Source organism: Mycteria americana, chromosome 3 (genome assembly GCF_035582795.1).
Source record: "Mycteria americana isolate JAX WOST 10 ecotype Jacksonville Zoo and Gardens chromosome 3, USCA_MyAme_1.0, whole genome shotgun sequence".
NCBI lineage: Eukaryota > Metazoa > Chordata > Aves > Ciconiiformes > Ciconiidae > Mycteria > Mycteria americana.
In genome coordinates this window covers 56,948,352-56,973,966 of record NC_134367.1, presented here as the reverse complement: position 1 = coordinate 56,973,966, position 25,615 = coordinate 56,948,352, and the positions used below count along the sequence as shown (strand labels likewise).

General features: G+C 37.7%; 2 protein-coding genes and 1 long non-coding RNA gene across 12 annotated transcripts in view; 2 read left to right on the top strand and 1 right to left on the bottom strand.

Annotated features, from left to right (window-relative positions):
• FAM184A (family with sequence similarity 184 member A) overlaps nucleotides 1-18,770 on the top strand; it is an 81,561-nt gene extending 62,791 nt beyond the window's left edge. For 2 of the 7 annotated variants that reach the window (XM_075498638.1, XM_075498639.1), the window contains exons 10-18: nucleotides 1,152-1,364; nucleotides 2,507-2,660; nucleotides 3,077-3,204; nucleotides 5,455-5,639; nucleotides 6,697-6,843; nucleotides 10,591-10,708; nucleotides 11,420-11,524; nucleotides 15,166-15,368; nucleotides 17,070-18,770. In XM_075498638.1, coding sequence (XP_075354753.1) covers nucleotides 1,152-1,364; nucleotides 2,507-2,660; nucleotides 3,077-3,204; nucleotides 5,455-5,639; nucleotides 6,697-6,843; nucleotides 10,591-10,708; nucleotides 11,420-11,524; nucleotides 15,166-15,368; nucleotides 17,070-17,151 — 1,335 coding nt within the window. In that variant the 3' untranslated portion in view covers nucleotides 17,152-18,770. Of the gene's footprint in view, nucleotides 1-1,151; nucleotides 1,365-2,506; nucleotides 2,661-3,076; nucleotides 3,205-5,454; nucleotides 5,640-6,696; nucleotides 6,844-10,590; nucleotides 10,709-11,419; nucleotides 11,525-15,165; nucleotides 15,369-17,069 lie in introns of those variants that run through there. The other 5 variants (XM_075498641.1, XM_075498642.1, XM_075498640.1 and 2 more) reach the window with 4 other exon arrangements.
• LOC142408304 (uncharacterized) lies at nucleotides 7,071-22,851 on the bottom strand. Its single transcript, XR_012775244.1, has 3 exons — nucleotides 22,453-22,851; nucleotides 9,972-10,105; nucleotides 7,071-7,502 (listed from the first exon to the last, which is right to left on the bottom strand). It is a non-coding gene; the product is annotated as an uncharacterized LOC142408304 (long non-coding RNA).
• Nucleotides 22,852-25,337: 2,486 nt separating this feature from the next.
• The window catches only part of MCM9 (minichromosome maintenance 9 homologous recombination repair factor), a 50,444-nt gene continuing 50,166 nt past the window's right edge, over nucleotides 25,338-25,615 (top strand). For all 4 annotated transcript variants that reach the window (XM_075498632.1, XM_075498636.1, XM_075498634.1 and 1 more), the window contains exon 1: nucleotides 25,338-25,472. The gene's annotated coding sequence lies outside the window, so the exon portion shown is untranslated. The remainder of the gene's footprint in view (nucleotides 25,473-25,615) is intronic.

Below are 25,615 nucleotides of genomic sequence, written 5' to 3'. Positions count from 1 at the left end.
TGCTGCTATTAATTTTTTGTTAAGTGGTGGGTTTTAATGTTCTGTAAATCAGTAAATTGATGTGCAATGTCGTTATTAATTTGTCATAATTAATTTTAAGATATGCTGAATCAAATGACACTATCAGACTTTCACTTATAATTCAATTTTACGTAATGCTCTGGGGCTTGAAAAGTATCCTTACTGATTCAAATTCTTTATCACATGGCAATTTTATTTTTCCTGCCTTTAAGTCACTGTAGCAAAATGCTCTTTTGGTTAAATCTTGTTTCCGGAATTGGAGGGTATCTCTCTCATGTTTGGCTCGAAAGGGAATACAGGTTTAGTATTTTGAGTCTGAAAAGATGCTATCTGATGTGAAGAACAAAGTATAACATTATTATAAAAACAAAATGGGACTTTTTCAAGGAGTACAGTGTACTCTAATGTATTAAAATGCTTGTTGGGTGAAAAGCATCATTTGTAAAATCAGGTATTTCTAAGAAAATGAGTATTTGTGACTCAGATTTCTTAGACCTTAGATCTTGAAAACCAGCAGAAAAATCACTCTCATAGTATTACTGAGCTAACAAAAAAAAAAAGGGGGTGTGTGGGGTGTGGAATCCATCAAGTGTAACACTTTGTTTGTGATGTAGACTGGTATGCTACCATTTCTTTTTAAATGAGAAAACTACCAGTAAGATAGGACCATATCATATCAAAAGATACAAAGTCAATCTAGATGTCAGGCTGTCCTCCCCTACCAACTGCAGGATTTTCCTTACAGAATTGACGTGATGTTCCCCTGAAGAATAGTTATCTTAACAATCAAATGTTTGGTTTCAGACCTTGATAGTGTCATTTATATTGATCTTTATACAAAACCTAGAAGTAAATTTTGATAATTCAGCCATGAAAAATTGTGTCATAGGTAGTGCTGTAGTATGAACTGACAGATGTGATAACCCTTACAAAATTATTTAAATGTAATTATTATATCTCTGAGATATAATATTAACAACAAATCCAGTAGATGTATGACATTGCTTGTCTGTCTTTTAGTTAATGTTCTAGCTTTAAAATTTCAAGTGTTTTCTTCTTTTGAATGTTTTTTTCAGAGTTTGCGTTAGTATTAATGACTAATGGATATTTGCTGTTCTGTTGTGGGTTAGATCTCCTTATTGAAGCAGAATCTGGAGATGCAGCTTTCCCAGTCACAGAGCTCTTTGCAACAGCTACAAGCCCAGTTCAGCCAGGAGCGACAGAGGCTGACCCAGGAGATCCAGGAATTAGAAGAGGAGCATCAGCAAAGGCATAAGTCACTTCAGGAAGCCCATATCCTTGCCTTTCAAAACATGGAAGAAACAAAAGAGCAAGAACAAAAGGCATGTTTATATGGATATTCCAAATTATGTAGAGAATGTTGCCATTTTAGCAATTTATGTACACAGTTGGAATTATAAAGAAAAGTATCTGCATACCTACTAAATTTCCTTTTCAGCTGATGTCTTATAGTAACATTTTTATCTAGTTAAATCTCATCAAGACATACTGAAAATCATCTCTAATACTGGCATTGTTTCATGTCTCGCTTTATAGTCTACCAGTATATGCATATATATAGGTATACATATGTAAAATTATTATCAACACACGGGTTTCTTTACAGTAGTTTGACATTGTTATCCATAACATTATATTCTAGTTTTGATTTGGAATAGGTTTCTCTCTATTTTCCATTATAGTTACCTCATTTCGCATATGTTTTCTGATATTTCCTGTGAATCAACTCCTTTGTAATGTATTTTATATTTTCATTGTGTTAAAAATTGTATAAACTATGTTCTGCAACTTGCAAGATAATTTTCATGTCCAGAACAATGTCACACCCAAGATATTTTTTTCAAACCTTGACTAAACCAGCTTTAAAATTGAAATTTTGGCAGTGCATGGTACTTAACAGGGTGTGTGTCTTAAGGTCAGATCTAGAGCAAACCTTTGCAATCAATTTTCCCATTGTCCCCACTTAATGTACTTTGGTTCACATCATAGACTGGTCTTGGAGCACACAAGCTGGATTCCTTTTATTCGAAATGAAACTAGAAGATGTGCACCAGGAACATTATGCTTCATACACTTCAATAGGGAATAAACATGGGTGTCAATGGGGAGCAAAAATCCCCAAATGTGTATCGTGTGCACACTAGACCCATCTATGGATCTGCACCTTATCACATTGCTTGCTGTTGTAAATATATCCATAGATTGTTTTTTTTCTCTTTTCCAACTGTGAGCGAAACAGAGTTTTTGTGCACAGGTAATCTTGATAACCATCAGCCACTGAAAAGAAAAAATATAGTAGTAGGATAACTTAGTGAGAGAAGAAAATATGAGCAATATTAGTGCATTTTTAATAATTTTTAGAGTATGCCAATGCCTGCTTTTTGTTGCCAGTTGTTTATTGTTTAATATTTTATAAATTCCCTAAGCTGGTGTAGAATAAATTTTGTCAATTTTGATTTCATAGGAATTAGAAGAACGTTTACAACAGAAGCACTCAGAAGAACTTCAGGCACTGAAAGAAACACATAAACAAGCCATGGAAGGTTTCAAATTGGAGATGGAACAGGAACTTCAGACTCTACGATTTGAGCTGGAGGATGAAGGAAAAGCTATGTTAGGTATACTCTTTTCAAATTTGCGAGTGGGTCAAAAACATTATTTCTACTCATACAAATATACATGCACATATATGTATGTACGTGAGTGTGTATTATAACACTGTAGTGTATCTCAGAGTCATTCAATGTTGACCTAGTTGTTCCTCTTAAAATCAGTATAAGCTTTAACAGGTTAAGCCCAAATGGTTCACTTTGGAAAAATCTTACCCTTAAGTTTTTTTGGAAGGAGTAAGCCACCAAATTTGATGATGGAGAATGTTTCAGAAAGTAACCGGAATAGAATGACAGGACAGTTGCTTAGCTGAGGTAAACGGTGTGTGTTAGGTCAGCAGCAATACTTGAGGGAGCTGGACTGTTATTGTTAATTAATGTAAACATTTGCAAAATAAACTTTTCTTTTTGTTCATGGTAACTAGCTTCCTTGCGCTCAGAGCTAAATCATCAACATGCAGCAGCAATTGACCAGCTAAGGCACAACCATCAACAAGAACTGGTAGCTGCCAAAATGGAGCTTGAAAGAAGCATAGAACTCGGCAGGCGACAGGTAGGAGGCATTGCTGGCAACTGACTGTAAAATTGCATAATCAGTATTTGTCTTCTCTTAGCTGAAGGCAAGAACTGTTGTGAACAAATAACAAACATGTAATCCTTCAAAGTCAGCCAGCACCAGCAGATAATGCATCCCTACCAGTTTACCTGAACTTCCTTGCTTAGCTTTTTCTTCCTTCAACAAACTTCATTCGAAGCCTAGTAAAGGCTCCCGTATCAAGGCAGTTTCCTCTCAGAATTGTGCAGCCGTCTGGGAGCACACTGGCTTGCCGTGGGAGGAAAGTGTCAATTCCCTCAAAATTCTACTCATCCTTAGCTGCCAGCAGGACTTAAAAAGGAAAAAGCTGTTTCTCTCCAAAGCCTAAGTGATATGGCTAAGAAGTGGTTGCTTAAAACCAAATGATTGCTTCAAACTTAAGAGGTAGCTTAGTATCTCTTTTTTTCAGGAGCCAAATTGGAAAAGATAAATTAGCTTCTAAAGAAAGCAGAGAAGACAACGTAACAGCTTGCAACTGTTTCTTAAAAAACACCCAAAACCAAAAAACACAAAACAAACCCCCAAATCCCAAAGCCAGTATGGACTGCCTTTGCTTTCAGCAGAAAACTGATTCATTCACTTTTAGCTTTCATTTTTCACTTTATACACGATCAGTTTTTCCAGTAGTAACTAAAAATTCAAAGCTTGATCTTTTTGAGATCAAAGGAAGCCAGACTCCTGGAAGTAAGAGGACCAGAAAATGACTTCTTTATTTGCCTATACAATGCGCTTTTCAGGATTGATTTATTGATAGTCCAGCGCCAAGAAGGTGGAGTGATTTTAGAAATATATTAACAGAGGAAACAGGTTTAGTTGGATATAGCCTTTACACAAAAACAGGCAGTCAAAGATGAGCCCTTCTTTTTCTCTTCCTTGCTAGTCTGAAAGTGTGAGCACGAGACGCAAAAATGTGGTGCTGTCAGCAGTGAACTAAAACATGCAGGATTTAGGAGTATATAGTTTCAGTCGTGTGTTGTTTAAGCCTAGAGTGTGAGACACCTAAAGGAGATGTCAGGAAAAAAAGTTTAAATTACAAGAGCAAGTGTTTGATCCAACCAAATGCTATGTACTTTTGGCCTCAGTACAATGATCTGCTAAGCACGAGCTTTAGTTGTACTGAGGGCAAAGCACTTAATAGTGTTTTCCTGTGCTGGAATGCTCATCAGTTCACAGGATCAGAGCTGAACTAGGTGCAGAGAGGTCTGAGCAGGATGATTATATTTGCTACTTTTGAAATATTTAAATATGTGGATATAAATTTTCCACTGCTTTTTCTTATAACTTTAATACAGTCTTTCTATAGGGAGGTAGAGAGTTATTTTTAAACATCCGTTCTTACAGATGTCCCATAAAATTTGTGCATGAGGATATATTTGTATTTCCTGGATGCACAAAAGCACAAAAAACAATTATACATAAAATTACTTTGAAATATCTGCTGATTTTCTATCTGTGCAAACTATATGGTCATTAATTATTGTGAAACTGTAAGAAGTGGAATAGATGGAAATGGAAAATTCTGAAAAAGGTTGATTTTATTACAGACTTTTTCTAAACTGAGGAGAATCATTATTAAAACCATTGGGATGGGTTCCAGATGAGTTTCCCAGATGTTAACTTCATTGGAATTTCTTATGCAAAAAGAATGACTTTTATTGATTTATTGGACACAATATAAATATTATATAAACTATTTAGCACATATTCTGTTGTGACATATTTATGACCCTTATATATACCTAAGATAGAAGACTTCTGAATCATAGTGTTCATTGGTGCAGGGCATACATCTTGAGCTATTTTGTCTCATTGTATGGGGCTGTAAAGGGAAAAACAGTTCTCTAAAGAGGTAGAAAATGCTAAGTGCCCAGCCTCCTGGTTCTTAGCAGTATCTGGTTTTTTGTTGTATGTTTGCGCAAAAGGAAAATGTGATGAGCTACACAAACTTTAACAGGCAATGACAGGTTTTAAATTTTCTCGCAAATGGAAATTGTTTGTTACGTAACTTTGATTTCTTCTTTATTTGTACTTGTACGCAATAAAAAAACACCTCGGTTTTAATTATAATTTGTGTCAGCATCAAAAACTGAAAAAATTGTCTGTTGAATGGAAAATTCTGCTCAGCTGTTATCTTCCAAAAGCAAGTATTGTGCTTCTGAGAGACAAGTCTATTTAAAATGTTTTTTCCTGCTGCTACTTATATCGTAGGAGAAAGAATTTTTATGCCGAATATCAGATCTACAAGATGAACTGAGACACCGAGACCATCATATAGCTGAACTGGACAAAGAGATTCTGCATCTTCATGAAAATATAAGTGCATTGACCAAGGAATTAGAGTTTAAAGGGAAAGAAGTTCTTAGAATACGCAGTGAATCCAACCAACAGATCAGGTATGAATTTTTCCACTCTAAACTCAAATGTGTATTGTTTCACATATTGTTTTACTTAAGAAGTTTTACCATTTGCAGCTTTTAAATTATCCTCTTAATCAAGTGATGCTGTATATCGTTTAGTCTTCTTTAGAAAAAGCTATGCCCATTACCAGTAAAGTTAGTGAATATTACCATACAGTTAAGCTGCATTTCAGTGATACATTTTGGCATATTTTAGTAACAGTCTGCTCAAGTGTTGCTTTTTGGTGTTTTTTTTTTTAAAAAAACATCGTGGTTTAGCCCCAGCCGGCAGCTAAGCACCACGCAGCCGCTCGCTCACTCCCCCTCGGTGGGATGGGGGAGAGAATCAGAAAAGTAAAAGTGAGAAAACTCATGGGTTGAGATAAAAAAAGTTTAATAGGTAAAGCAAAAGCCACGCACGCAAGCAAAGCAAAGCAAGGAATTCATTCACTACTTCCCATGGTCAGGCAGGTGTTCAGCCATCTCCAGGAAAGCAGGGCTTCATCACGCGTAACGGTTACTTGGGAAGACAAACGCCATCACTCCAAATGTCCCCCCTTCCTTCTTCTTCCCCAGCTTTATATACTGAGCATGATGCCATATGGTATGGAATAGCCCTTTGGCCAGTTTGGATCAACTCTCCTGGCTGTGTCCCCTCCCAGCTTCTTCTGCATCTGGCAGAGCACGGGAAGCTGAAAAGTCCTTGACTAGTGCAGCAACAACTAAAACATCTCTGTATTATCAACACTGTTTTCAGCACAAATCCAAAACATAGCCCCATACCAGCCACTATAAAGAAAATTAACTCTATCTCAGCTGAAACCAGGACATTCATTACATTTGTTTATTTAAAAAAGCATTAAAGGAGATGCATTTTCATGAAATAAGCTAGAAGATTGGAGGACAGTAAGCAGTGGGTTTTGATGAATCAGTAATTCCTTCTGTGTTGTCTGATATTGTGTAAAAGCCATTAGAAGCATGGCAGAATATTATGATGAACAAACGAGTCTGATTTTAGAATAACTCTTTTTTTAACAAAAAATAAATTAAACAGGATGCATGAGCAAGATTTAAGCAAGAAACATGAGAAAGAGCTGGATGTCTTGACAGCAGATCACATCAGAGAGAAACAAAGCATGCTGGCAGATTTTAATAAGACCCAAGAGCTGCTCAAGGAAATTAATTCAGCTTTACAAATTTCGTAAGTTTTGTTGCGTTAAAAAAATTTGTATGTAGCTGCGTTTGAGTGAATAGTTTATTCTGGTGTCCATAAGTTGCTGAAGATACTGCAGAGATGCAGATGTGCAAAAACCTAAATCAACTATGGGGCCTAATCTTGCATTCTTTAGGCAACACAATTCTATAAGCTTTAGGGGAATTTAGTGAGATAAACTGTTAGGGATTTGAGACCGAAAAATTTCAAGTGGAAAAGATATTAAATCTGTGCAGTTCTTAGAAAATTGGAGAAAACATTATTTCAAATTTCTTTTGTCAAACTTTAAGACATCTTTTTTGAGAACACAAGAGTTTCTTCAACAAGTTTATAAACAGTACAATATTTGCTATTAAGCAGTCTGATTGTAGTGCATGAGTGATGCAGACTTTTTTAGGTTTGCTAGCATAAGGAAAGTAGTGTCTGAAATGGATTATATGAACATAACAATAACAGAATACTTAAGAGCGTCTCTGAGTCAAAATGCCACCTGGGGTTAGACCACCTCTGGGGAGAAGTGGTGTATTAATGTGTCGCCCAGCTGGTGTTTTCTTGTCTTCCGCATCCTTCATTCTTTATCTCTGTCTGTGATGTAACGCATTTGGTCAGGGTTTCTGGCTGAGGTTTCATAGCGCATTGAGGGCTTCCTGACACAAAGTTGTCACCGAGGGATTTGTATTTGCAGCACAAAAGATTTATGGCAGAGAAAACAATTGGTTCTAAGTATATGATAGAAAACTTTTTTAAGTAAATATCAATTAAAAATGGAAAATAAAGCCCAAAGGCATCTAATGCTTTCTTGATAATAAGCACTCAGAAATTATCTTCAAATAAGATGGGTATAAAATTCTACTTCTTACTCCCTTGTAATCGTCCACATGCACACTCTTGTGCTCTGATAAATGTGGTAACTTGCCATTCAGTAAATTAGGTGTAAACTGCTTCCTGTTTACTGCATTTATCTTGTATGAGAAACATACCTATAAGCAGCCACCAGAACTAGGTTTTGGAACTGTTTACCCTGGTTTTGTCCCATGAAGTTACTTGTTTTATCATGTTCTGAAATTTTCTGAATTTAGTTGGTTCCCTACTCCTGGTTCTTGCTCAACTTGGAGCTGCAAGGAAGCAGCCACTGGCCTAAAGACAGCAAACATTATCCAGGGTGCCCTGACCTGGCTTTCAGTGTTATCTCTCTCTACTTACACTGAAGCAAACAGCTGTCAAAAGAGGAAACTCTGGTTAAAAAAAAAAAAAAAAAAAAAAAAGAGTTTTATGCAGCTGTTTCTTAAGTAACTTCTTGCAGGCTCAACCTCACCTAAAGCATGGCCTTGTGAACATTTATGAAATGGAGAATCTATCTTACAGTAATTGAGAGTAGGCATCATTAATTAGACACTACAACTAGAGTCTTGAAATTGCATATTATCTCTTTGAAACAGAAAAAAACCCAGTTCTCTGAAATATCTGAAAATAAAATGACAGCTGTGCATAACTATATACTATACTCTGGGGATCTGTATACAATAGCTTAACCCAGCATAAAATGTATACACAAAAATTAAGCCAGCTGAGCATATTTCTGTTCTGCTGAGTCAAATGCCTTTTCTGCAAATAAAAACAGTCATGTTGTTCACATTCATAATGTTTGATGTAAATACATTATATAATCTCAGATTATGTACAGATTATTTGAAGGTTATAAATACAATTTAATATAAACTGTTTTTTCAGATGCAGCGCAAAATAAAAATCACATAGCTGCTTCTGAAGGGAAAATATTTATCTAAATAATGCTGGGTCCTGCACTTAGGTCACAACAACCCCATGCAACGCTACAGGCTTGGGGAAGAGTGGCTGGAAAACTGACAGGCAGAAAAGGACCTGGGTGTGTTGGTTGACAGCCGGCTGAATATGATCCAGCAGTGTGCCCAGGTGGCCAAGAAAGCCAATGGCATCCTGGCTTGTATCAGAAATAGTGTGACCAGCAGGAGTAGGGAAGTGATCGTCCCCCTGTACTCGACACTGGTGAGGCCGCACCTGAAATACTGTGTTCAGTTTTGGGCCCCCCACTACAAGAGAGACATTGAGGTGCTGGAGCGAGTCCAGAGAAGGGCAACGAAGCTGGTGAAGGGTCTGGAGCACAAGTCTTATGAGGGGCGGCTGAGGGAACTGGGGTTGTTCAGTCTGGAGAAAAGGAGGCTGAGGGGAGACCTCATCGCTCTCTACAACTACCTGAAAGGAGGTTGTAGAGAGGTGGGGGTCGGTCTCTTCTCCCAAGCAGCAAGCGACAGGACAAGAGGAAATGGCCTCAAGTTGCGCCAGGGGAGGTTTAGACTGGATATTAGGAAAAATTTCTCCGCTGAAAGGGTTGTCAAGCATTGGAACAGGCTGCCCAGGGAAGTGGTTGAGTCGCCATCTCTGGAGGTATTTAAAGGATGTTTGGATGAGGTGCTTATGGACATGGTATAGTGGTGGTCTTGGTAGTGTTAGGTTTACGGTTGGACTCGATGATCTTAAAGGTCTTTTCCAACCTATACGATTCTGTGATTCTAAAGTGAGAAATTATGTCTACTTCCAGGTATCTTGTGGAATAAAGTTTGAGCTGACTTAGACACCTTAAATACACAGATTTTTCTCAGGGTTTGTTTGGGATTTTTTTTTTAATTTCTTTTTTCATTAAGCTTGTTAAATTTCCTGATTCTGTTCTGAAACTTGGTTCACTAATCTATGTGAGGGCTGAATATGTGAGACAAGTATTCTAGTAGTTTCCTTTGGAACAATGTTTAGCATCATGAGCATTATATTTATGTTTGAGAGAGACACAGTCATTTGAAATTGTCGTGTCTTCAAAACTTGTTCTTTAAGAAGAAACAAGGAGATTTACGCAGTTAACTTGTACAATTCCTCTCTCAGTTAGCTTATTTCACTTCTCTCCTTTAATGCTTTCCCACCAGCCATTCTAAATTTCCTCCTATTTTTTCAGTGTTTATCAATTGTTACATTTCTCTTAATCCAGATATCCTAATATCCAAGTGTTATTGCTTTTCTTTTGCAGCTCATTCCTTTATTTCATCTCTAATGGTACTAAGTTGCTTTTGTGGAGAGGAATTAGTTACCTATTAGTCTTCACTGTTCTTGGATATCTTTGTCCCAGTACGTTCCACATGAACCGAGGAAGACGGTGCCAGCCTTGTCTGTCTATCCAGTTTCTCCAGTATCACAAGCATGCATCTTTATTCAGAGTAGTCATCTATAAAAAGAACAATGATACTGTTTGTTTTCCTCATCAAGAAAGTGAATTGCCAGCTTTTAAAATTTACATTAATATTAAATATAATGCAATGTAGTCCTTATATTTTACATAAGAATCAGTCTTAGCTATGTCTTCTGTAATTCTACTGTCCATATTATGGTTTTGAATGCCTTATTTTGAGTTTGACTTCCAAGAGGCCTTTTTTCAAACATCTAGTACTGCATGCACAAGAAGGATGTTAAGTTTTTAGAATTTTTCCCAGATTATTAGTTACTGGAGCAAAGGTTATGGTTATTGTTGATTTTTTTTCAACTAGCTAAAGCCGAATGATAACATAGAAATTAATTTACTTCAAGGTGATAAGAAAGTCATCTTCTGTTTTTACTCCCTGAACTCTCTTTTGTACTAATCGAAGATGTGCCTATTCACTCATCATTTAACACTGGATCAGGCTAAAGGGGGTATTCTTCTTTCCTATAAAGTTTAGAAGAAATGGAAGAAAAATATAAAAACAGAGAATCAAGACCAGAAGACTTGCAGCTTATCTCAGAACTGAAAGACCTAATTGCAGAGCGGGACCAACTCATAAAGAAATTGATTGTAAGACTTTTACACTCTCTTGGTTTAATATCTTGACAGATATAAAAGTTAATTCAAAGTCTTTGAAATGCATTTAAAGAACCAATCCTGCTAGCATGTTATTCATATTCTTTAACACATTATTCCTGTGATTCAATGACTTATAATAGTAAAACTAATTAGATACAGAGAATTTTGCACAATCAAGCATAATACATTATTACAAAAAATATTTCAGTATGACCTTGATCAGACATCTCCTATCTCCGGTCCTGGAATAAGGCAGCCATGTAAGCCGTACAAGGAATAGTCTATTCTATGAGGCTTCTAAGACCAATTTCCTGATCCACTGAGCTTCCCAAATTCAGAGCACAACACCCTGACTCAGATTTGTCTGATTAGATCCTGATTCAGAGGCAAGAAGGGATGAGGAAATTCAAATTAATTAGAGATCAGAAATTAACTATGCTGAGTCTTTCCCAGTGCATAATCCCTTAGGCTATGCTTACTCTCAGGAGCATAGAACTGCAACAGAACTGCATAAATAGAAATTATTTAGTATTTACATCTAATAATATATAAAACATATTAAATACAAAATGCATTTTTTAGAATTACCAGTCTCTTTAGAAATGTAAACATAAATTTATTTGAGATCATTTTATAGGCAGATTTGGCCACTAACTGATTGAAAATGCATAAAAAGAAGTTTCTATTTGTTCTTCTTTTTAGGAGGACAAAAAGTTCTATCAGCTGGAGCTAGTTAACAGGGAGACTAACTACAACAAAATGTTTAATGCAAGCCCTAATGTTGGTGTTATTAATCCATTGGTGAAGGTATGTTCCATGGACTTCATTGCTAAAGTGAAGAAATCTAAACTTAGGATACAGTAAAAAGAAGAAATATATGTGTATGTGTGTGTGCCTGTGTGTATGTGTGTGTGCATGTATGTGTGTGATATACATATATCACTCTTAAAAGACATGTTCAAAACAAGGAACATAATTTTCCATTTGTCTCTACTTATCTTTGTATAGGTTTGTTTCCTTTGTGTTGTTGAGAGAGATCCACTGATATTGTTGCCCTAGTTTGCTAGACATGTATGACATAAACCACAGTTCCTTCTCACAAAACTGCAAAATCAAAATAGAAAGGTGACAGAAGGCAGGACTGTAGCATATAATAGAGAACAGTGACACCCATAACCAGTTTTAGTTTCATAATTTTTCTTGGTTATTTTGGAAAGTGCAAGGGCAATTTCATTTTTCAGGTGGTGCTGAGGATGAAAGAGCATTAGAAAGACAGAGGGAGAGGGGACACTAAAGAAAGGGAAGAAGGGTAAAAAGGGGAAGGAGAGACTATGAGAAGGGCATGGAATGAGTCTGAATGGAGAAAGACAGAGTAATACTGGAGAACTGGAGTGACAAACCAGGTATGGACTGTGGGAGCAGCAGGAGATAGAAGTCAGTCTCTAGCCTTCTCCTATTGTCACCTGCTATGTCCATGAAAATACTTCAATAGCAACCTTTTCCAGTTCTGTCTGTCCTGCTGAATAGCAGCCAGTGAAGGCTACTGTACAAGCAGGCATGGGACCCTCCATGTCCCTTCAAAAGCCAGCAGCATTTCTTCATGAGGAACACGAACAGACTGTGATAGGGTACCTTAATTCTATTTCTTTTCACCACTTCAGGAGTAAGAATGAGTCCTCTGACATTTCCTTCCTCCTTGTGATAACCCATAGGTTATTTCATCTGCATGGAGAGGGAAGAGATTTGTCCCAGCTGTAAAGGCAGAAGAACTCAGGAAGGTTCTGAAGCAGAGGGTAACCCAGGGGGCACAACATGAGCAGCTCAGATGCCTGAGAGCTTCAGTGATGAAGGTTCAGGCTCCGTTATTTAAAAGGAGGACTGGCTCCGTTATTTGAGATCAGGCTGTATTACTTAGCTAAGCCTTATTGTAGTTTCACATCAGATCAGCATATTTCCCACTTCTGCACAAACTCTGCTGCAAGTTGTCAGTATTCTCCTACGTTTTTCAGGAGCCCAGCAGCTCTCACAAGCTTATCTGAGGATGCCTAACTTTTATGGATCACTGCATAAAAGAACGTAGTTTGAGCCCAGTAGAGAAAATACCAGGACTGCCAGATACAATTTGAATGCTTTGTTTTTATGTGATAAAGGTTGTTTGAAAATTTTGGAAGTTTGTCTGAACCACTCATTTATAAAGATGTGAAATGTAACCATCAAGTATATAACCTTGTGTTTTGTGTGAAATCTGAAGTGTTTGGGAAAAGTACTTCAACATCAGATTTCCATAGTGATAATTCATATATTTTTATAATATGCTTCTATCACTTAAAACTGTTTAGACTTTAAAACCGTCTTGTATGCCAGAACATTGTGATCTCTCATTTCATGAGTTGTGGGCTATGTTACCTTATTTTGTCAAAGCACGTACTGTGTTATTGGAGAATGAATTACAAAGAAACTGAAAAATCTCATTCTCTTTTCTTTTTTGTAATCGAAAGACAGAATTTATGAGTTACTACGGGCTTTGCATATTAATGCAAAATTACAGCCATTGCAGTATGTATTACAGCTTCTCTAATTTATGCAATGGATCTGTTTAGTATTATATTGTTACACCTGATGTTTCTTAATACTTTGCATGAATTTCATGGAAACAATACACACAGTTTTGTCTCTCCAGATTTGACTGCTTCAGAAGCTTAGATTGTTTTATAGAGAGTAAGATATAAACTGTAGTATTTTTCTAAGCACTTATGTGGATAATATGCATTTTCCAGAAATGAGCCACCTACGAAGCACACAGATTTAACTACAGTGTGCTTAACACACAGTTTTAATTAAGTATGTATTACCTTGCAGATGTACTTTACATACAGTTGGTTACTTTTACCAAATTATTTTTTCCACCATAATGCTATTTCTTGCTTCTTCAGCTACAACAGAAGTAAAGTGTATGGGATGATCTTAGTTTAATCCTTTGCAGCTAATGATCTTTCACTGTGATGCTTAAAAAAGACTTTTTTCTATTATAGCTTTCTGTTAAATTGTTGGGATTTTTTAACTGTATTTTGACAAACACATCCACCAGTGTGGCTACGATTAGTAGCATTTGCATCTGCCAACCCTGGCGAGGTCAGGCACTGAAATCAAAGCTGGCAGAGAGTTAAACAGAAGAAAGTACAAACACACAATAGGATTCTGTCTGTCTCCGTTTGAACTCGTGCCCACCCTTGAGTAGAGCAGCTCTTCTGTTTCAAGTGGAATTCTGCTGGAAAATATTATATAGCAACAACATGAGATTCCACTTGTCTTTCACTTTAGTTCAAATTTGTGGAGTTTATAAGCCCTTAAGGGTTTTTTCTCCTAGCTGCTTTGTTAGGGTTGCATATATGTAAATTGAATGAAAGTATTTATTATATATTCAAATAATACACAATTCATGAGAATAAATGAATCCATTCATTCAAAAATCCTATTTTTTGAAATAAGGCTTTTTTAATATTAATATTTTACTGTGGACATGGAATATTTGACAGAAGTCAGAAAATACACTTCGTGTTCTGTCACACAGCTATTTTTAAAAAGCTATAGAATTATTTGAAGCATCCTTCTACGTTAAAATATCTATAAAAGTAGAGAGGATGAATACTGATTCCTTTGTATGATGTGTTATGGAGAGTAAAACAGTGATATAAAAATAAAATTCTTCAGTATTTTGAGTCCCTTGAAATACTATCAGCAGGAGTGTAGAGAATATTAAGAAAAGAAAAATGTTCAGTTGTGCCATCTGGTGTCTAGAAGCGGCAGCTGTAGTAGGATTAGAAGCCTGGCCTTTTCCTTGTGCAAGAAACTGAACTCCTATACAATAATCTTTTTATCTTTAGCAGTATTGCTATAACGCTTGCTAACTATGAGGGCGTAATTGCTTTAAAAGAAATGTAGCTGCTTTTCTAGGTTCCGTGTTCCAATTACCAAAATGTGCCTCAGTGATGGGGTGAAACCTGTGGGAAAGGCTCACTTTTTTCGTCACTGAAATTTGCTGTAATTACATTTGACAGCAGAGCTGTTTCACTGATATCATGAAAAGATTTAAGTAAACATGAAAGGTTTAACAGACAATTTTGTGGAAAACTTCCTGTCTCCAATGTCTTAAACAGACCAAAATGTTATATTGGAAGATCTCATATAATATATTCATTGATTATTACAGTAAGTCTTAATAACTTAATCATCTGGATGGGAAATTTGATTTTCTGCAAAAACTTGTGGCATTCAGTTCTGGCCAAAGCAAATAGTAAAACTACAATTGGAGAAAAAGTCCAATCTGTCCCAGTTGCTCTCCTTCAAAAAAACCCCAAACCAGACATCAATACAACTTTTAAATTTGCAAATTTCCTCATCTGTCCTGGTGCAAGAAGCCTTCCTTACATTTGTTATTTTTAATGCAGCAAAAGAAGAAGAACGATAAATCAACAAACAGGTTTGTGAGTGTCCCCAATCTAAGTGCTCTGGAATCTAGCGGAGTGGTGGGCAATGGACATCCTAACCGCCTGGACCCCATTCCTAACTCACCCATCCACGATATTGAGTTCAACAGCAGCAAACCACTACCGCAGCCAATGCCACCCAAAGAGCCCAAGACGTTTTTGAGGTGAGCACTGCCTCACCAGTCTTTTTTTTTTCTTTTTTTTTGCTTAACTCAGGAAAATTTTGCATTCCTATTGAGCTGAATCCCACTTGCTTTATGAACCTTTCAGAGGTACAAGTACTCCTATGGCATTTTTAATTTTTACATTATATTTGTAACCTCTTTATAGTATTCCTTTTTATTGTAGACCTTGTTGAAATGTGAAGTATTCTCTCACTTTTTCGTAAGTCTTGAATTTTGAAAACCTCTTTAGATACTTTAACAGAATTCATGTGCTTCCAATTGTTTACATATATGAACAATTGTTTTAAACGTTTGTGTTATTTACTGATTGTCATTTAGGAATTGATACTAGCACAGAATTTCTTTTATTCGGTATTATGTGATAATGGTTTTTATGTAAGAAAACTGTTTTCTGTGCTACGTGAATGTTTTGTGTTTCCCCTTTCCTCACCTATATCAAATTGTTTCATAGGAGTAACCTGACTACAGCAACAGGAAATGTGCATGCTTGGATGCTTAATGCTGAGCTTCCAGTAATCAAAACCAGCATTAAAGTGTCAAGTAATTCTCCCACAAATTAATACAGTGAACTGAATAACTTAAAAATGGCATTTTAGAGGCAGCATTTTAGTCTTTTGGCTTTATGTCCCCACATATTAAATGCACTGAAGTGCTACACTCTGTATTTAGTGGGTGCTGATCTCTTACCTCTAAGTTGGCAACTTAAAGCAATGTGTAATTTCCAGTTCCACAGTTGGTTGTTTACTCTCTCTTTTGGTTTAATGCAAAAGACCATGTACCTAGCAACTACTAGATAAAGGAAAACAATCTATTCCAAGAAAACAATCTTTTTTTTAAAAAGTACTGTTGCCTATTTTTTCCTGTGCATGTGATGTGCATGAGTGTGCTCAGATATCTATAACATGCATGTGCATGAACTCATGGACTGTGATGCTGGAGTTTCCATTCCAAATTGTTTTGTGCTCTGTATTATCCAGTAATACAGTAGGGATTATTTTATTAGTAAATTTTATTGATAAAGGAACTTAATTGTGTAATGAAATTTAAATTAGATTTAAGTATTCTCTCTTGCTCATTTTGTGAGAATTTTAAGTGTTCAAGGGGGAAATAAATCTTGTTTGCAGTGCAGCAGTTTCTTTTTTCCTAGTATATTAGCATATTTTAAATGTGTGCATGAACAATGCAAGTGATATTTGTGATCGGTGTTAACTATTAAAATAGTGTGTATTTTTGTTCAGTTGCCAACCAGTCTTTGTGAGCACATGTCTACAAATATGATGCTCGCATCATATTTTTGAAAATTAACTTTACCACAGGAAAAGGATGCTAAAAGAGGACCTTCTACAGTCACGCTTTTCCAAGAAAACCCTTTTTATTCTTCCTGAAAACCTACAGCTGTTTATGAGATTTTAAATTAAGTTTCCAAAATATTATTTGTCCACCCTGTAAATGTGGCTTCTGAACTGACTTGTCCGTGCTGCTGATGCTCTCCAATGGAGTGGATGATCACAGATTCTGTAGGGAGACATTAAATCATGTCCTGAGGCACACTGATAATTAACCCATGGAAAAACAGACTGTGTTTTTTACTGAATATTCTCTGTGATTTTTTTCCTCCTAACATTTGTACTTTTCGTGTAGTTGTGGGATAATTGTTTTTTTTTCTTTCTGTGAATTTAGCCCTCCTCAGACTGACGCTTCACCAGTGGCTTCACCAGATCCACAACGCCAGGAGTGGTTTGCCCGATACTTCACGTTCTGAGAGATGATACGTTTTTGTGGCACAGCGTGATGTGGACTGTTTGTAAGAGCATGACCTTAAGTAAACCCTCATGTGAACAAGCTTCCCTGTAATTTGTCAAACACTGTGAATGAGAAAGTATTTGTCTTTCTGATTTGAAACTGCACTGTATTTCATGTTATATTTGTTGGAATAACTTGACATGGTACTATATAATGTGTGTAATTATAACTATTTTTATTTAAAATGGAAGAATCTTTAAACTTTGTAATTACTACGTAATAAATTTTGGTAGAACAAACATAATGCTTTCCCCCTTTTTCCTATAAATGTGTTTTCTTTGATTTCAGGTAAGGCTTTTCCCCCAAAATAACATAATTGCATGGTAACTATAAATACTATTTAAATTGTAAAAGGAAAAAGTATATCTATCTCGCTCTCTCTCCAATTTGGGCAGGATACCTTTAATGCATCCCAATTCTATTCTGTTACTTTGTAGCAGTTTAAAAACTGTCTCTTTCTAACAATTAAAAGGAAGAATGTGAAATGAATCAGAACTAGTGTAGCTGCTAGCCTTCAGAGCAGAGTAATTTTGACAAGAGGATGAAAAAAGCCACAAACCAGGAGCTGTTCATTGGGGGGTTGACTCCTTACCTGTTGCTCATGAGATTTTGCCATCTAGTTATAATCAAACATTTTAGCATTGAATTTAAACTTGTTCCCACAAGTTACGTATTTCTTTTATTAATATTAACAAAAACACGCTTCAAACATTTAGAATACTGTACTAAGTATCTCTGCATAAATCAAGAATCTACATTTTGAGCATATAGTCCTGCTTTGGATAAAATTCATGTCTGAAATGAAAAAAATAAAAAACCACCCAACTTTTTCCCATTTATACATGCTACAGATACAGATCTTTCATTAAAACTTAATTACCTTCCCTTGTCTATATTAAAGTTTTTTCTTCTTCTTCAACTGATACATGAAAATGTTTTTTCAACCAGTGAGCATGATTCTCCAATCTACACCTTTTATGATGCAGTGTTGCTCGAGAAATTTGCTGCAGCATATAGAAAACTAGAGCTTATTGTCTTTTTATATTTTTTCATTCAAAGATTACCACAAAGTAACTCACACTGGTAGTCTCAGGGAGAAAACTGTCTCTTTGTTTTATGAATGTATTTTTAAGCTGAATCTCTTATCTTTTAAAGGCAGGAAAAAATGTTTGAGTTATTTGAATAAGGTTTTAGTTAGCATATAAAAAGGTATTGAACTTTAATATTTCATCTGAAGCCCTACCTACATCCCTTTTTCGCTATATGCACAAAGGTAAATACCCAGATGAAGATACTTGCTAATTACAATGAGTTTTATATGTAGTATATGTATAAATGAAAAATTTGTATGTTTTCATATAAACAATATAAAATCTTCTAAATGAACATTTAAAAACTTCTATCTTATAATTCAGCTTGAAAACTCCACTGAAAGCTGTATTCTGGTGATGCTGCCATGGATTAAAGATGTATACAGCAGATTTGCTGTAGTTGGTGGACTCAACTGTAGGTATATGCAACTTTTTAATTTTAGAAGAAAGCCATATTGGGCAAAATGTCAGATTTCTTGGCTGTTACCCAAAATAAAATACACTAGCTCATTTTGTTACAAAGTTCTGAAGTGAGTGTTGCGTATTTTTTCTTGCATGCTTTGCAAGGGCTAAGCCTTTTTCTCCCATCCTTCACTTCACTTGTACATTTTTACATATGGAATTAATAACTGAGCAGTAATCTGAAGACAATAATATCTGCATTTACTTTACCTATTCACTAAAAGGTGTGTCCATTGGTTTTTTGCTGGTAGGCATTTGTCTTTTGGAAGGGAGAAGAAAGTTAAGCAGCACTCAGTTACTATGTCTGCCACAGTTAGGAGCTATTCTGCTACCGAATCAGTCTCTTAAAAACAAAAAACAACCAAACAAAAAAAGCCCAAAACCAACCAGAAAAAAATTATTTTCTACCAAATGGCATTGAGAACCCTGTAAAATGTATTCCTAAAAAAAGTTAATACCTGGCATTTGGGATTAATACAGGAATTTGCATTATCACAATGCCATTGTGTTCCTGATGTTTGCAGTATCTGGTATTCTGGAAAAAGCTAAAAGTGCACATATTCATGAATCCAGTTGTGCAGAGAGTTCTGCAAAGTCTCTGCTCATGCATGCATGCAGCCTTTCCTAGCTCAATGGACAACTCCAAGTAAGGAGGTACAGAATTAGCATGCAGTTGCATAGTATTATTTACAATGGTGGGAAAATCTTTTGCCTCTCAGGAGCTCTCTCTCTGCACTCTGACACATTAAATCTCATTATCAGCACTTAGTGTAACTAATTCCCCGACCCTTTAGTTTCATTCAGAAAGAACAATAAAAGGTCAAAGAGCAAACAATAAAGAATGTAGTATTTTATTCCTTACTGTATTTTCCTATGGAAGAAGGAGGTAACAGGCTATACTTGATACAGGGACAAAACGCAGAATCCTACATTTCATCAGAACATCATTGTAATAATCAGTCTTAAGGCCAGGTTCGGCCCTTCAGTCTGGACTGCTCCATTTACTCCTGTGATAAGAGTCTGAATGCCAGTGAATTTTCCAGGTTAGCAGAAAACTGCTCTAGCTGACCCATCTGACACGATCTCATAGCACAGGGAAGAGTTCTATCCCAAAAATTGCATGGCTTTTTCCACAGCAGGAATTGTACCCAGAAGGTATACTTGGGGAAAAAAAAAGCCCAGAGATCATTGAAAACCAAGCTGAAATCACTGCCAGCATAGAAATCACTTCATCAGATTGACTTCTTCCTTTTGCATTTTTTCAGTTACTTCAGCATATGTGTACTATATTTACCTGAAATTTCAAGGAAAATATTAGTCCTGTGAGAAGTACTGGCAATAAATTACGTGGGTCAGTATTATAGAATTTTTAATATTCTAATTTAGTCTAAATAAATTTTCACATCTGTTTTTCTCATGATCTGTTATTTTGGAAGAAAAAACTTGGATTATTTTCTAACTGGTTTGAGTAGTTCTACGTTTAACGTGTAGATGTTTCAATTAAAATTAAATGTCTTAGATTTGTAATCTTTGATCACTTTAAAGAGTAAGAATATCTATGTATTATAAAACAGGAGAATATAGAATATTTAGTAGTTTGGGGTTTTTTTAGGATATACCTATCATCTTTTCTTCCTAAATATTTTCTATAATGCTGCAAAAATCTTTGTTTTCATTCTTAAAGCAGAATATAATTTTTTCACTCTTGATGTAGGTAGTCTCTGGAACTAAACTCTCCTGCTTTTTGAGAGTAGAAAACTTTCCGCAAAGGACCTCCTTTGTTAAGTTGCACTTCAAAACTGAAAGCAGCAGTCTCTTTGGGGAAAAATGCTTCTGTTCCTGTAACTGAACATGGAGGGATTCTGAACTATAGCCCACGTTACAGCACTTGCCTTTCTGGTGTGGCAGCTGAAAAAATTGGGGTCCTTTCTTTAAGTTGTTAACAAATACACTATCCAAGTAACCATAGCTAGAAAATCCCCATATTAACATTTGACTAATAGTATTCACTTTTTTTTCCAGTTTTAGTCTTACTCTGAAACTCTATTTAAAAGCTGTAGGACATGAGGAAATCCTAATGAATATCAGGAGACCTCACTCATAATATCAGAAATCAGACCTGCTCACGATGTCAGAGCAATCTCTTGCTTGCTTAAGGTTTATTTTAAGTTATATGTGAATTCTGTTACATGATCCCCATGCTATCCACAGGTAAATTTCATTAGTTCTGCATCGAGAAAATTAGACCCCAAGTGTTCCTCCTTTGCTGTAAGGTACTTCCCTTAGAAGAAAAATGACTGAGTCACATCACTTAAGAAAATGGTGATCTTCAACCTCCTCTGCAGTCAACAGGGCAGCTTCACGGGTGAATCAGCCCACTTATCTCTCTTGGTTGCATAAAGATGGTAGAGCAACAACAAATGTAAGTACCTCCATTGCCTAAATTTAGGTGTGAGGAACCCTAGCCTGTCATTTTTTTTTAATTTTTTTTTAACCAACATTTGCAAAAATACATCAGCTTTCAAAGATGCAAACTGACTTTCCTTACAGGACCTGTGTTGCTTTTTTCCTGCTATGTTGAATGTAGTCCAATACAGTACTGTTACTATTCTTCCTAGGCAAATGCTAAACCTTTTTTTACTATAATGAAGGTGAAACTCTAATTCGTAGTATTGTTGTTTAGCTACTTTTGGGTGTTGGGCATTGTATCAGTTTTGTTTATGTATACATTCCCTGGCAAAATCTTTACATAGAAATACGACTCATTTCCATGTACAATTATATACAGAAATCAGCTTGCAGTTCTAAAGCTGATTTAATTTGCAGTGTATTTTGGTCATATAAATAAACACCCATGTCTTTAGATATGCTACAGTAATTGGAAGTGCCTGTGGATAGCACTGGGTTAATGTAACAAAACCAGGCAGCCAAGCTGAAACAGAACTTTTTGGCATGACTGACTGCTGAACTCCATTTCTCTTAATAATAGAACTTGTTATTTGCTGGGCTCAACATTGGGCTCTTTTACTGCACAACTGTGTTAACATTTATCATTTTCAAGCACATACACAATTAGACAACTCAAGCTTTGTTGACTGTACAAATTGCACTGCAAGTTCCTAGGTTAACGATAGGACCTATGAGGTGAACTACTGATCCACTCTGGGGTCCTGCACGGTCTTAAGGATGAGTTTATAAATTGCCTGTCACTAAGGCAACTCAGTTATTTTCAGAGTTAAGCACAGTATAGAGGCCTGTTCACAATAAACAGCTGGCTGAACACAATGAGAAGCAGCTGCTGCCAGCAGCACTGATAGCAATGTTGCTAGGGAACAAGAAGAGCCAAGCTTAAGAAAATAAAAGCATAATTCAATAATGACTACCAAAATCTTGCTTCATTATGACAGTGAGTACTCTTGGAAATTAACAGGCCTTCCACGTTCAACCTGACAGATGAACAGAAAAGTTTAGAGAGCAGCTGAGTCTTTTAGCTGGAACTATAGCTGTTTAACTTCAGTTACAGATCATCAACATGATGGCTGGGCACAAAGAAGAGTCAGCACACTTCAGGCTGTAAACACCACAGGCAGCATCCGTCACGGCTGGCAATAGACATGCCTTAGGGCAGAGACTGAAGCCCAAGTTTTATGGTCACGTGAACATTCAACCACGTTCATGCTGCTTAGTCTAAATCTTTTTTACCTAACCTGTGGGATCCATGAGCATTTCTCAGCACTTGTGCAGCCTTGCCAGCAGTGTCCCAATTGCACGCTGGAGTGGGACGTGTACCAGCCACACTGACCACAGCATTAGCAGGCAGTTCTTGTACTCTCCTGGGACATTTCCAGATTGAGAGCACACACATATTCTGTAAAACTGAAAAACAGAGGAGTTTTTAGTCTTCATCTTTTTCTTCATAAACACACAAGACTATCAGAAGCGACCTGAAAACAACAACAGCAATACTGGCTTATGTAAGAGAGCCATTCAAAGTGGAAAGCAGAGACAAACCAGGAAAGCGTTCTGAGCCCAGCACAAGAGAGCTTTTCAGGCTGGTAACTGCCAGCACTGTCTCCATCCACTCGTTTGAGATAATTACTTTTTCTTGTCCTATTTTGCACCGAGTTCAAAAGGGGCTAATGGATTTTCAGATGGGCGTGATGTATTTTTTGATGACTTCTTTGTTGAGTAACCATTTCTTCATTACTCAGCTAAGCACATAACTGTTCCTAGTTATTATTAGATAATAATAAAATAATAAATACTTCAGTTTCTTTCTTGTAGGAACCAGTACCTAATTGCACCCTTTACACACCAATATGAGTTACTTGCTCTGTAGCTGTAATTAGCTGCTCCAGTTGCAGGCTGCTGCATTCTTTTTCATCCTGTTGCTCTAGTTGTTTAGGCTACAAAACACAGAGTCTGAGGAAGCACAGACAGATACCTCCAGGAAATCACAAAGATTACAGCTCTGCCATACCAGAAGCCAGGTAACTGTGCTGATCTAACAAATGTCTAGAAATAGCTGCGTCTCATCATTTGAAAAAAGCAGCCTGGTTTTGGTACCTTGCAAGACAGCACTATAAACCGAGTAAAGTTGGCACTGAAAGCGTATTGCGGAGACAGGACTTGCTTGACACTCCACCCAGGATAATCTTTACCAGAAATAGTTTTGAATTTTCACAGTGATCAATTTATATATTAGGTGCAGATCTCAGCAGTGCTTTTGCCATTGAGTAGCCATTCAATTGGTTAGAATAAGACCATTTTATAAGGCAAAATGTTTTTTGCTTCTAGAGACATATCTAAGGGTTAAAGCATTTCCTCTTTATAACCCCCTGAAGCAGTCCTAGACTTTTGTTGTAAACACTGTTTCCTTCAGATGAGGATTTAGGCAACATCTACAAATAATTTGAGGAAGTTTGTATTTGCAAACAATGCAGGACAAATAACTGAAGTTCTACCCACTGATCCACAGGACAGATAACCGAAGTTTTATACCAGACAGGAGTCATATGCAGGAATCCTCTTGCAATAGCTTGTGGAGTAGCAATTCAGAGAAATGTGGTTTGTGATTTAAAACACCCACAGTTCCACGGAGAAGCTTTTGCCCAAACATTCCAAGACCCTGCGCTTCTCTGCTGGCCAAACCTTCCTCAGATCAACTCATGGATGGCGAGATACCCAATATAGTTAACAGACATGAAGTAGCCACTGTGGCTTTCTTATTCATTAAGATCACATATTTAGATATGATTGGGAGAAAAAACATGTTAGACATTCAAATTAATTATCTTAATTTAATTAAGGCAGGTAAGGCAGTTACTTTACATATTGAAGCCATATATGATAACTTGAAAATAAGGGATCTAAAGGAAATTTTTTGTTTGAAAAGCATTGATTTTTCCCCTCCACCAACTCTAAAAGTCTGTATTAAAATACAAATCTTGTATATTTCTTCTGATATCTTTTTATTGTAGAACTATCGGCACAGTTCTGATATCTTGGTGATAGTAGGGTACACTTTTTGGTTAAGCTCTTACATGGGCAGTGATTTTTGTTTTGATTGCATATCAATAATTCATCATTAATACAAGCCAACAATGGGAGGTCCTGGGAGTGAGGAACTCAATAAAGAAGTTTTAAGATCCTTTAAACAGTTTGAAGTTAAGGAGGCATTAAGTTATTCTCTGTGATATGACAAGACTTGACAGCTTCACTCCTTTTGCCTGGGACTCAATTTTGAAACAGAATTAACTATTTAAAAGATAAAATATTTCAAATAGTTAAAGCATGTTGTAATACATGCTCAGGGTTGTAATACATGCTCAGAGAAAAGAACATACAGATACGAAAACTATTCAAAACAACACACTGTAAGTTCTGGGCAAAAGCAAAAGCTTTAGAGCCTCCAGCAAACCCTGTTTTCTGGCTGTATTAAAAATAAAATCCCCGAACTCCTGAGACTTGCCCGCATGAAGGTTTGGTACGCAGCTCGCTTTAAAGAAGCCAAATTTAGACTTCATGGGATTTGTAAAGGGGGGGGGGGGCGGGGCAGGAAGCAGCAGCGAATACGAGCTTCAGCTACCTTGGGGCTACCCCTGCCGCACAGCACCCCTCTTTCACCCCCTGACTTGTAATCCTCCCGTGTTGTACACAGGAGCAGCGCCCCTTTGTAACGGGGAACAGTGACAGAGGCATTTCGGCAAACAGCCTGCAGCACCGTTAAAACAACAATCCGCGGGGGTATCTTTTGTTCACGGGAGGCAGAGCAGCCGGGATACCTCCCGTGCCCACGGAGAGCCCCCCTCTCCCCGCAGGGCGCCGCACTGCTCGGCGGGGAGCTGGGCCCGACGCCCCTCACCTGCGCCCGGGGCGGCCGGCGCTCCCGCAGCCGCGGCGGCCCTGGGGAAGCGGCGCGTCCCCACACGGCGGCCGCTGAAGCACCTGAGGGAAGCGCCCTCCCTACCCAGCCCCGGTCCGGCCCCGCGGGCTGGCGGCTCCGCGGCCGCTCTCCGCCCCGCCGCGCCGCTCGGGGGCCGCCGGGCCCGGGCGTGGAGCGGCGCGGAGGGGGCGGAGACGGAGCCGCTTCTCCTGCCGGGTGAGGAAGCTGCGGCCGCTGCCTCCGCGCGGCGCGAGCCCGGCCAGAGGGGCGGCGGCGGCCGGCGCTGCAGGTACCGAGCGGGAGCGGGGCGGCGGCGGAGCGCTGCCCGCCTCCGCCTGGCAGGTACGGGGGCGGCCCCATACACACGCTCCGGCGGGGCCGCCGGTGCGGGCGCTGGGAGCGCACCCCGCGGCCCCCGCCGGCTGGAGGCGAGGCGGGACGGGACGCGCCTGGGGCAGCGCTCCGCAGGCGGGCGGCCGAGGCGG